Source organism: Fomitiporia mediterranea, assembly GCF_000271605.1.
Source record: "Fomitiporia mediterranea MF3/22 unplaced genomic scaffold FOMMEscaffold_20, whole genome shotgun sequence".
Classification (NCBI taxonomy): domain Eukaryota; kingdom Fungi; phylum Basidiomycota; class Agaricomycetes; order Hymenochaetales; family Hymenochaetaceae; genus Fomitiporia; species Fomitiporia mediterranea.
Genome location: NW_006760405.1, coordinates 95664 through 108358, shown reverse-complemented (window position 1 = coordinate 108358; position 12695 = coordinate 95664). Strand labels below are relative to the sequence as shown.

General features: G+C 44.4%; 3 protein-coding genes across 3 annotated transcripts; 1 reads left to right on the top strand and 2 right to left on the bottom strand.

Moving 5' to 3' along the window:
* Positions 1 to 267: 267 nt before the first annotated feature.
* On the bottom strand, positions 268 to 510 carry FOMMEDRAFT_162653 (uncharacterized protein; the record flags this gene model as incomplete). Its single annotated transcript, XM_007271997.1, has 2 exons — positions 268 to 291; positions 382 to 510. 2 exons carry the CDS (start codon positions 508 to 510, stop codon positions 268 to 270), a joined length of 153 nt encoding a protein of 50 aa, XP_007272059.1.
* A 448-nt stretch (positions 511 to 958) lies between these two features.
* Positions 959 to 2419, top strand: FOMMEDRAFT_162652 (uncharacterized protein; the record flags this gene model as incomplete). The annotated part of the gene is made up of 8 exons (XM_007271996.1): positions 959 to 1045; positions 1105 to 1248; positions 1326 to 1372; positions 1405 to 1466; positions 1530 to 1567; positions 1621 to 1756; positions 2007 to 2260; positions 2327 to 2419. 8 exons carry the CDS (start codon positions 959 to 961, stop codon positions 2417 to 2419), a joined length of 861 nt encoding a protein of 286 aa, XP_007272058.1.
* A 939-nt stretch (positions 2420 to 3358) lies between these two features.
* Positions 3359 to 12365, bottom strand: FOMMEDRAFT_40290 (TPR-like protein; the record flags this gene model as incomplete). Its single annotated transcript, XM_007271975.1, has 3 exons — positions 3359 to 4526; positions 4593 to 7194; positions 11753 to 12365. Coding segments are annotated over 3 exons (4383 nt in total), but the record flags the coding sequence as incomplete, so codon positions are not given.
* Positions 12366 to 12695: the final 330 nt, after the last annotated feature.

Below are 12695 nucleotides of genomic sequence, written 5' to 3'. Positions count from 1 at the left end.
ATGCACCCAAACCGAATACTTAAATGAAAGTAAACAGGACAGGAAGTTGCATTCATAGTCTCATACTTCTTCAAGTTCTTGTCAGATGCACAGAGAGGGTCAGAGTCAGGGAAAGGGAATCTGAGGAATGAGCGTGCAAGATGCGACATAGGTCAATAAGGCGTTCAAGCCATGTCCAGAGCACGTGTCAAGTCCTACGTCGCAACGCAAGATACCTCTACTGCTTTTCTTCCCCTGCATTCCTGTCACATGCAATATACCTGGTTTCTATCCAGGCCGCCGTCGTAATGACTATCGGAAGCCAGAAGTAAATCTCGAAAGGAAAAAGACTGTTTTGTCATTTTTATCATTTCTGCACTGGTCCATGAGATGCTTGCATACCCGTTCTAGCGCCCCACCAGTACCGTCACCACTACTCTCGATCTTATTCTCCCTCATGTAGTCACAATCGAGCCGCGATTGGAGGTACGACTGGTTCTCGCGCTCACTTGGATGGTTGAAGACTTGCATGGACGATGTGCCCGTAGTGACGATTGGAGGGTGCGGTCAGTTGGCCATGAGAAGGTACAAGCACTATATCGACTGCAGCACACACGACTTCACCACTGTACTTTTGCGCGTTGCCATTAAATGGACACGATGTGTGACACTGCCATACTCGTCTGTTGAGGGCAATGTAGTCGAGGTGCTGATGCCATAGAGGCGCGAACTCCGGCTGTTTTGGACTTCGTTTTCTTAACTTTCGCTCACCTATTGGACGGATGTCATTCATATCTATGTGAGGACGGTATTCTGATGAGGGTCGTTCTTGAGACGTTAGCTGGAGAAAAGTCTTATTTGCCGAAGTACTGGTGACACCTACGGGAATTTCAAATGGATGCGGCTAAGAACATTTTCGTGCTTGAGTCGAATCACCTTAGTTCAATTACGAATAATCCCTAGTATTACAGAATTTGCGATGCAGGAAGATGCGCAGCGAGCCAATCGCGAACTGTCCTTGGTCCCGCCTCTGGCCCCTCTGGGTAAACCTCTTGTCATAACGGAGGTATGCACATCTCAACCTGATATTCCTTTTCGTTTTTCTTTTTTTTAAATAGCTATCAGGGTCGCGCAACTGAAGCAGGCTTTGGCGAAACACTCGTCCTCGGTAAGACTGGTATGGCCATGGCAGGACTAAGGTTCAATGCTCAACCTCCGCGCTATGGAGGTGGAGGAGGAAATCCAGGAAACCAGCTTTACATTGTTGATGTATGTCCTTTCCGCTACCTCGGCGTTCTCTATACACATGCTGAAGATATTTAGTGTGCGTAAATCTGCCATACCAGTTGGTTGGTAAGACCTTAAAGATTTGTTCCGCACCGCTGGAAACATTGTGAGTGCAGACATTAATATTGGTGCCGATAGCCGCGCAAAAGGTCCTGGCACTGTAATTTTCGAGACAACAAAAGATGCGCAGCAGGCCATTAGTATGTAGACTCAGTATCTCGAGAAAGGATGAAGTTGACTGGCCATTTTGTAGGCATGTATAGCTTATGAATGGTACAGCCGCATTCCAGAAGTTCGCGAGGTTTGAAATTCCGGAGTTATCCAATATTTCAGTTTCTAATAAGTGCTTCTTAGGACCATTACGTCGGCCTTTCCGGTCCAGGTAGCTACTGTGGCGGGCTTCGGGGCGGTTTCAGAGGTGGTTTCCACGGTGGCAGCTTGCGCGGTGGGTACCGTGGAGGCTATCGTGGTGATGGTGGAGGCGAAGAGCGTTCGTTCAACGAGACATATATCGCGACTACTCTGGACAGGATCAACAAACCTCGGTGCCTGCTGCAGCTAGCTATGCAACGGGACAGGTGTTTAGTGAGAGATACATTAGTGAATTCGCTGCGGAGCCGAGTCAGCAGATTATGGTTCGCAATGTAAGTGGAAGTTCAATAAATATCCATTTATTATGGTGGCTGTTGATTTCTTCTGGTGATATCGATTGACTTAATTTGATTATTTCTACTTTTCAGTTGCTGTGGTCTACTGCGATCGAGATGTTGTCGAGCTATTTGAGACGACCGGAATTGTCGAGCTAGCTGAGATCCTGTGCTATAGCTCTCGCTCGAAGGGAGGCGTTGTACAATTTGCGCAGGTCGTGGAGGCCGTAACAGCCATTAGTGAGCGCCATCCTACGCTTCGTAACAATATATCGAAATTGTATAATAACATTACTCGTTTCAACCAGCCAAGTTCCATCAATATATGTACAGTGAACGTCCTCTACGTCAGTCTCTTACCTTCCTTCTCACTTAGATTGCAGTTGCTGATGGAAGCGATTTGTTTGCTGCAGATGTGCGCTTTAACGATTCGTTGGCACTCGTTCACACCTACCACTGCAAGAGGACGAATTGTCGCGCTTATGCAGGTTGAGATTGACGTGTAGAAAAAATGGCCGGAGAGCCATTGGGACACATTAGTCTCATATCCTCCGCTTTCTTTTCCTTTTTCCTTATGATGCGAGGGAAAGGTTATTTCTTTGTCCTTTTATAAAGAAAAACTTTAATTACTCTGCTGTCTTTTTTTTAATCCTCTCACATTTTATTCTTTATTCATTTCCTGTGTACTAGGCTCCTTTCACTCTGATATATGTCTGATATTTGTGATTTGCTGAGCTGAAGACTTCCTGCGCTACTGAAATAAAGGATTGCTGATGGGATAAATGTGATTGTTCACCCGTTACTTTGTCTGTATGAGTTATTTACGTTAGTCTGTCCATATTTACCCCTCCTTCTCGTCTACAATAATAAATTGACCGGCACCGTTAATCCATGACCTTTCATCAAAGTTATCAGCTTTAACGAAGAGAATCCGAAAGTTTAGTATCCATTTCTCGTCAAGGATAGATCAACTATTGCCCATATCTCATTAAAATATAAAATAATGTTGTTCATTCTACTGGATGCCCTCGTAGAATCAGTTACGATATTTATGGATTATCTCTGCTACATCCAGGTCATGACTTGCATTGTTTTCCCTTTGTACAGAAAATGAATATAGCTTCTAGATGGCTTGATTTTAACCTTGGCGTTGCAATTGTGCTTAGGGATAGTATCCCTCATGTTACCATGATGCCGAATAAAATCAATGTCATAAATGCATTTTGCATCCAAGTATTAGGAAATAATCTTGCAACCATAATTCCTCCAGTACATAGACTACATAGGCCCGTCCTTTGTTATACAAATGAAATCAGTCCGAATTATAGTGTCCATGGAACAAATATTATTAAACATCTATGACTGGTTCGGCATAAGTATATCAAATAACTTTGAATAAGGGCATATATATTATACGTACTGAAAACTCTTAGGGCCAATCAAGCACCTATGTGAATCAAGTTGACCCATCTCTCAGCCCGAATATCATCTCGTAGTTTCAGTTCTATAGCAGCCTTTCGAAGCCCAGCAGCAGCACGCTTGTACCTTGGCTCGCCCTCATCGCAGTCACACATGTATTGGTATACTGTCTTGGCGAAAAAGGGGCCGTCTGTATCGAGTAACTCCCACATCGATCCAATGACGCTTCGAAAACCAGAGAACTGCATCGCCGCAGCGAGATGGAGCACTTCGTCAAATGTTAAATTGAAAGGTTGTTCAGCGGTGTGGCAGGCGGAAAGGAATGCAAACTCTGCATTGGGAAGATTTGCTTGGACAATATCGAGTAAGGTCAACCCGCGGTCGGACACCTTGAATGATGAGTTGAAAGGCCTTGGATCTAAGCCTCCATGGCAAACAAAATGCACCCATGCTGTTTTCCGAAGTGCTTCTACCACTGCATCATGAGATGCCTTACTGTAGAGTAATTTAGTATTTATGCCGCAGTTCTTGATCCTGCGAACTTCTTCCTTAGATGACGAGAGCGATTTATCCCAGATGACAAGAGCCGTTGGTTCTCCTTCGTTTCCACATGACGCCCGCGCACCAATGAGTGCTCCGAGTGTCGGGGTATAAGACGAGATGTACTTGTCTAATAGATACTTCGTAGTGCCGTCTGTATCCTCGAATGGACCTGCAGCGTGAAACGGAAGCGCAGACAGGAAAGATGTGGGACACCACCAAATGCGTGATCCTTCCGCGATTCCGAGCTCGTTTAGTTTATCAACGACTTTGCAGACCACCCTATCCCACAATGTCTTTATTGCTCGTCGGAGCACCTGGTCATATTTAACAGAGCTTGGGCCAGAGTAAAAGCGTGTTTCCACAAACTCCTTGCACAGACTAGTGGTGTCCTCGTGGAATTTCCCATCTAATGGGATACAGACAACCGGCCGATCTTCGCGGGACAGTACAATGAGTGCATCGCATCGATATACACTAAGATTAACCACAATCACTGGACCCTCTGAAGCCGCCTGCTGAAGTACCTTGAATGGCGTAGCTTCAAGAAAGTTCTCAAACCCGGGAATCTGGCGTATCTCGCTGATAACCTCCTCCTGCTCATCAGAGAGTTGTCTCTTCAACCTCAGCCCCTCCTCATACAATTTCCGTTCACTATGCGTGCCTTGAACAGATGACTCGCTTCCAGCTATGCTTGTACCAGCTTGCAACTCAGAAGACATTGTCGCGAGGCTCTCCAGCCGGCAACTAACATTCCTGAACTTGCTAGCGAGCTCTTCGTTTATCTCTGCAAGCTGGTGTAGAGGTGCCCTGAAACCACGCATCTGCGACCAGAGTAAAGCCCTTCCTTGCTCAAGGATCTCTATAGCCTCTTTGAACCTATTTCCTTCAACTGCATATGCCGCTGCGTTACCTGCGAGCGTTCCGTAACGGTGATTCTGGTTAAGGAAGTCGTGCTGTGTGTGAAGAGTAGGACTAACAACGACGGCATGTTGTAGGAGCAACATTGCTACCTTGTAAGCTCTAGAAGTAGTGTAGTGAGAATGACTTTGAGCACGTCTGGCCCACTCCGTAGCGATACTGAGTCGCATCACCGAACTTGAAAACTTGTGCGTGGCAGCACGTTCGAATAATCGGATGCACTCGTCGAAATCATCAATGACCTCACACCTCTCGAATCGGGAATTCAACGAAGAAGCCAAATTCGCCAAGGACCTCGAATGGTCAGGATGGCCTTCCGGGCAAAGTTCTAGAGCCGCACGATGATGACTGATGGCCTCGTCAAGGTCTGTGGTCTGCCCATGTTGTTCGAATCGACTATGAAGGACGTTTGCAAGATTAGTGAGAGATGTGGAACGACCAGGATGGCCGTTAGGGCAAAGCTCTGGCCTGAGAGCAGCACGGTGATGAATAATGGCCTCGTCGATATCTGCAGTCTGTCCACATTGTTTGAATCGAGTTTGAAGGGCATTTCCAAGGTTATTGAGAGATCCGAAACGTTTGGGATGGACATTGGGATAAAGGTCCAGGGCAGCATGACAGTGCCCGATAGCCTCATCAAGGTCTGCAATCTGTTGATGTTGTCTGAACCGAGTTATAAGAGCGCTTGCAAGGTTATTAAGAGATATGGAACGATTGGGATGGTCGTCTGGGCGAAGCTCGAGAGCAGTATAATGATGCCTGATAGCTTCATTAAGGTCTGTAATCTGTCCAATCTGTTCAAATCGAGTTCTAAGAGCATTTGCAAGGTTATTGAGATATACAGAACGATTGGGATGGCTGTCTGGACAAAGCTCCAGAGTGGTATAATGATGCCTGATAGCCTCATCAAGGTCTGTAATCTGTCCACATTGTTTGAATCGAGTTACAAGAGTGCCTGAAAGGTTATTGAGAAACGTGGAATGATCAGGATGACCATTAGGGCAAAGCTCGAGTGCAGCATGATGAAGCCTGATTGCCTCGTCAAGGTCTGAAATCTGTCCATGTTGTTCGAATCGGATTTGAAGAGCGCCCGCAAGGTTACAGTAAAATGTGGGACGATCAGGACGACTGTTGGGGCAAAGCTCGAGAGCAGCTGAATGATGCCTGATAGCCTCATCGAGGTCTACGGTCTGTCCACGTTGTTCAAATCGGGTTTGAAGAGCATATGCAAGGTTACTGAGAGACGTGGGACGATCGGGATGGCTGTTAGGACAGAGACTGAGAGCAGTATAAGAATGCCCGATGGCCTCATCGAGGTCCACAGCCTGTCCACATTGTTTGAATCGCGTTACAAGTGCACCTGCAATGTTATTGAGAGACACGGAACGATCAGGGTGTCCATCAGGGAAAAGCTTAAGAGCGGCATGATGAAGCCTGATTGCCTCGTTAAGGTCTGCAATCTGTCCAAGTTGTTTAAATCGAGCTTCAAGAGCTTTTGCAAGGTTATTGAAAGGGATGGAACGTTGAGGATGGCCGTCAGAGAAAAACTCGAGTGCAGCATGATGAAGCTTGATTGCCTCGTCAAGGTCTGCAACCTGTCCACGTTGTACGAATCGAGTTTGAAGGCCGGATGCAAGGTTAGTGGAAAATGCAGGACGACGAGGATGTCCTTCAGGGCAAAGCCCGAGAGCAGCATGATGAAGCCTGATTGCCTCGTCAAGGTCTGCAGTTTGTCCACGTTGTTTGAATCGAGTTTCAAGGGTACACGCAAGGTTACTGTAAAATGTGGGATGATCAGGATGACTGGCAGGGCAAAGCTCGAGAGCAGTACGGTAATGCTTGATGGCCTCGTCAAGGTCTGAGACCTGTCCATGTTGTTGGAATCGAGTTCGAAGGGTGTCTGAAAGGTTACTTAAAGACGCGGAAAGATTAGGATGGCCGTCAGGGAAAAGCTTGAGAGCGGCACGACGATGTCTGATGGCCTCGTCAAGGTCTGCTGTCTGTCCACGTTGTTTGAATCGAGTTTGAAGAATGGATGCAAGGTTATTGAGAAACGCGGAGCGATTGGGAAGGTTGTCAGGGTGAAGCTCAAGAGTAGCATGATGAAATCCGATGATCTCATCAAGGTCTGTGGACCGTCCACGTTGTTTGCATCGTTCTCGCAGGGCGGTTGCAAGGTTATTGAGAAATGTGGATCGACCAGGATGACCGTCGGGGCAAAGCTCAAGGGCAGCATGATGAAGCCTGATTGCCTCCTCAGAGTCTGCGATCCGTCCATGCTGTTTAAAACGAGATGTAAGAGCGTTTGCACGATTATACAGTAGCGTGGGGCGATTGGGATGATCGTTTGGGAGAAGTTCCAGGGCAGCACGAAACTGCTCAATCGCCTCATCTAAGTCTTCTGTTCTCCTGTAATAGTTGAACCGTGTTCCAAGAAAACCTCCAAGGTTGGTTAATACCGCGTTGCGATCCGGATGCCTGTCAGGGTAAAGTCCGACTAGAATACGACCATAAAAGATAGACTTGTCAAGTTCTTCTGGTTCCACCGATTGCTGAAAGCGCTGCCAGTGTTTAATAGCCAGATTGTGGAGTCCACGACAAATCCAGTCAAGGTCCACAAAGTACTCCATGTTGACACTGGCACGAATTGTGGAAACGTTCGTCGATGTTTCGAACTTTCTTAGTTGGCCTGTGTCTTTGGTCAGAAGGAAGAAAGGAAGCTCCTATGCTTATTTTACCTGAAACGTTGCTTTGAAGTCTGTCCTACGTGCCTGATAGTTCAACGGCTGTCTTCCGTGAATAATATTCCCAGTGAGTCTAATAACCTCCCTTATTCTAACCTGCCCGTACTAGAATGAGTGAGAAGGGACGAACCTGCAAACAATTAATATTGCAGTAGATACGCCGCTGCAGAGGACAGTATCTGTAGTGGATACTGGTCCTTTGGGTCGAGTCAGCGCTGAGGTTGAGGGTAGAAAGCAAGTGCTTATATACTCCAGCGTGCATCTCGGGAATTAGCGCTCCGCACTGTAGCGAAATTTACGTATACGCCGTATACGGATAGTATACAGAATTAGTAAGCAATTTTTAAAATAAAGACTAAATTTAGAGTATATTATCCACAATTGTTTCACATTTCCATCAAATAAGCAATATACCCTTGTCTTACATCACGAAAAAGTCGCAACACTTGTAATAGATTATAACCAGGTATATTTAATACTTTTTGTAAATTTTGTCAAAGCAATTATATTCTTTATAGGGGTTTTCACAAGTTAATTATAATTTAATACAAGTATAATGAGAATCTAGAACAATTATTGAAACTACTGATATTAATTATAATTGTATATATTGTCAAGATATATAAGTGATTATAACATACCTCCCAAAATAATAATGTTAAAATATACTTACTATTTTTTGACAGTATAGTATTGTCTTACAATATATACCAGTCATTACAAGCATTTGGATAGCTTGCTTTTGCTTTGCATACAATTTTGTATCAAATAATTAATAAAATGTAATTATGTTTGATTATTTAATACAAAAAGATAGTGAATATTATATTATTTCTATAGTCCCAATCCCTACACTACTAGTAGCTTCTGCCTTGTTCTTCTGCAAGTGGAATTTGTATCAGTAAAGGATTAATGCATTCTTGGACTGTACAAAGTAGTCTTTGTCACTATACCTTAGTTGTTGCTCAGTCTCTACAAGTTGAATTACAAGGTTGAGCAGGTCTTAGAGGTTAAGACTGTACCTGTGAAACAGGCTTAGAGTGATTTAGCAAGTGACAATAAGAAAGAAAAGATGGACACACAGTAATAGTGTGTAGTAAGAGTGAGTAGTGTGTACAGGTTAAGATTTGGAGTGTTAAACAAGTTGATTCAGACTGTAGACAAAACTGTGTCTGTGTGTGTATACTCTATACTTTATCTACAGTACTTAATAGAAGGTACAGTAAACTGAGTTATCAATTGCAAGGTGTATCTCTAGGATGTTCTGGCTTGAAAGGTGAAGGTGAAGTGGAAGGCAGACAGACTCAGCTGAGAGGGGAGTAGAGGGTCACTACTTCTGTTCAAAATGGTGCTATACACAGTACTGGGAAAAGTAAACACACATAGTGTAGACCTATCAAGGGTGATGCTAAGTATGGAACAGGTAGGGAAGAACATGTGTGTCTGGTTAGAGAGAGGATTACACCTTAGGAGTAGTTGTACATGGACATTGTTATAAGTGTGTGATTGTTAATTATTACTTGTACTATAGAGTAGGAAGAAGTATGTAAAGTATTAGTAAAGTTGTTTAGTATTGGTCAAAAATGCAGATGTGCAAATGCAAATGCAAAAAGAAGGTGAGTGTAATAAAAAGGAGGACAACAAAGGAGAGACAATATAAGAGGCAGGGAGGAGAGGGATGAGCAACTATTGTGCAAGTTATTATGAAGTGGACTGGCTACTTATACTTTACACTAAAGGACTGTGTAGCTAGCTGGGTTGTGTTGTCACAGGATCTAAGGTTCAGTACAGACATTATAGTAGTAGATTAAAGAGAAAAATACAGTAATGTTTATTGTCTAGGTGGTTACAGGCTGTGTGCCTGTTAGAGGATGCTTGTAGGCAGGGGACTGAGCTAGAGAGAACAAAAGAGACAACATAGTGTTAGGGAAAATAGTTAGGGAGATGGTGAAGGTAGGAGGAAAAGGAGTGACAAGTGTAAGTGCATCATTATATGCTCTCAATCTTCAGTATTTGATTATATAATCACTTTGATATATAGTTTAAAGTAAAACCAGATTATATTATAATTCTAACAGAGTGATTGTTAACAATATTATTATATATAATTGCATATTATCTTACCAAAAGTACTATAATCAACTTACAAGTATAATGTATTACTTTTATAAGTATTATAATCAATCAACTACTGTTTTATATTAATTTATATACAATTTTAACATATTACAATAAAAGTTAAGTACTTGTGTCTCACATATAATATTGTAGTAATAATGGTATTAACATTACTTGCTTTAAAAAACACTTGTAGTATAATACAATTCTTGTATAATCATCACATTTATATACAATTGTTACAATTTAATTATGTGCCAAGTATAATTGTTATTTTAGATTGTAATAGATATATAACTACATTATTAAATTACATTTGCTATTATTAATTACATTTGTTGCGACTTTTTCGTGATGACACCAAATAATAAGCATATACATATAACATACTAAAGTCTTTTAGATATAATCAAGCGCCTATGTGAATCAAGTTGACCCATCTCTCAGTCCGAATATCTTCTCGTGCTTTCAGTTCTACAGCTGCCTTGCGAAGTCCTGCGGCCGCACGCTTGTACCTCGCCTCGCCATCGTCGCAGCCGCACATGTGCTGATATACTACCCTGGCGAAAAAGGGCCCGTCTACATCAAGCAACTCCCACATCGACCCAATCACGCTTCGAAAACCAGAGAACTGCATCGCTGCGGCGAGGTGGAGCACTTCGTCGAATGCAAAGGAATTACGAGGCTGTTCAGCAGTATGGCATGCAGAAAGGAATGCGAACTCTGCGTTTGGAAGATTTGCCTGAACGATATCGAGCAAAGTCAGCCCGCGGTCGGACACCTTGAATGACGAGTTGAAAGGCTTAGGATCTAAGCCTCCATGGCAAACAAAATGCACCCATGTGGCTTTCTGAAGTGATTTTACCACAGCATCGTGAGATGCTTTACTGCTGAGTAATTTAGTATTTATGCCACAATTCCTGACATTACGTATCTCATCCCTAGCTGACGGAAGTGAAGTATCACCGATGACAAGAGCGGTTGGCTCTTCTCCGTTTCCAGGTGACGACCGTGCGTCAATGAGTGCTCCGAGTGTTGGAGTATATGACGAGATGTACTTGTCCAATAGATACACGGAAGTGCCATCTGTGTCGTCAAACGGACCCGCGGCATGGAAAGGAAGTACAGACAGCGCATATGTAGGGCACCACCAAATGCGCGATCCTTCGGCAATTCCGAGTTCCTTCAATTTGTCCACGACCTTGCAGACGACCCTATCCCACAGCATCTTCATCACTATGCAGAGTGTTATGTCATATGCTTGTGACTCGGCTCCGAACTCGTCGCGTATCACCAAGAGCGTTGCGTATAACTCGCCGCTATCCATATAGAAATCTCCATCTAATGGAACACAGTCAACCGCCGGTAGATCCTCGCGGGAGAGAACAATGAGTGCATCAGATCGATACCTGCACTGGTTGACTACAATCACTGGGCCCTCTAAAGCCGCCCGCTGGAGTACATCAAATGGCATAGCTTCAAGGAAGTTCCCAAATCCAGGAATTTGTCTTATCTCGTTGATAACCTCCTCCTTCTCGTTAGAGAGTTGCTTCTTCAGCCTTAGCATCTCCTCTAACAATTTATGTTCTTCATGCATATCCAGTACAGACAAGCTGCTTCCAGTAGTGTATGAATCAGACTGCAGCACAGTAGATAATGTTGCAAGGTTTTCCAGTTGGCGACTGATATCCCTGAACCTGTCAGCAAGCTCTCTGTTTATTCTCGCGAGGCGATCAAGAGGTGTCCTTAAACCACGCATCTGTGACCAGAGTAAAGTCCTTCCTTGCTCAAGTATCTCTACAGCCTCTTCGAGCCTATTTCCTTCTATAGCATATGCCACTGCGTCCAATGCAAGCATTCCATATTGTTTCTGGGTGAGGAAGTTATGCTGTGCATGAAGACTAGGACAGAAAACCAGGGTATGCTGTAGGAGCAGCATTGCTGCCTTGTAAGCTCTCGATGTGGTATGGTGAGAACGACTCCGAGCGAGTTCGGCCCATTGGCTGGCAATCGTGAGACGCGTCACTGAGCTTGAAAACTTATGTCCGGCAGCATGCTCAAGTAATTGCACGCACTCTTCGAAATCACCCACGACACTAAACGTCTCGAATCGAGAGAGAAATGAAAGGCCTAAGTTGGTCATTAATAAGGAACGATCGGGATGGCCATCAGGGCAAAGTTCCAGAGATGTGCGATAATGCTCCATGGCCTCATCAAGGTCTGTGATCTGTCCATGTTGTTTAAATCGAGTATGAAGTGCGTTTGCAAGGCCATTCAGGAGTGCGAAACGGTTGGAATAACCACCAGGGCAAGTTTTCAGGGCTGCTCGTTGACGATCGATAACCTCGTCGAGGTCTGCGGTCTGTCCATTCTGCTCAAATCGGGTAAGGAGGGAATTCGCAAGGTTGACCAGCGACGCGAGACGATTGGGATGCCCATCCATGCAAAGTTTCAGAGCGTCACGATGATGATTTATGGACTCATTAAGGTCTTCGATCTGCCTATGCTGTTTAAATCGGGTTCCTAGGGCACTTGCGAGGTTATTGAGAGATGTGAATCGACTCGGATGGCCTTTGGGATAGTGCTCTAGAGCAGCACTATAATGGTTGATGGCCTCATTTAGATCCGCGGTCTGTCCATGCTGTTTAAATCGAGTATGCAGGGAATTTGCAAGGTTATTGCGAGACGAGCAATGATTGGAATGGTCGCTGGGGCAGAGTTTTAGGGCGGCACGTTGATACATGATGGCCTCATCAAGCTCTGCAGTTTCTCCATACTGTTTAAACCTGGTATGTAGGGAAGTTGCAAGGTTACCAAGACACATGTAACGATTGGGATGGCCATTGGGGCAAAGCCCTAGGGCATCACGTTCATGTTTGATAGCCTCATCCAGATCTGCAGCCCGTCCGTACCATGTAAATCGGGAATGAAGGGCACGTGCAAGGCAGATCAGTGACGCAAAACGATTAGGATGACCATCGGGACAAAGATCCAGGGCGTTACATTGATACTTGATGGCCTCATCAAGATCCACAGTCTG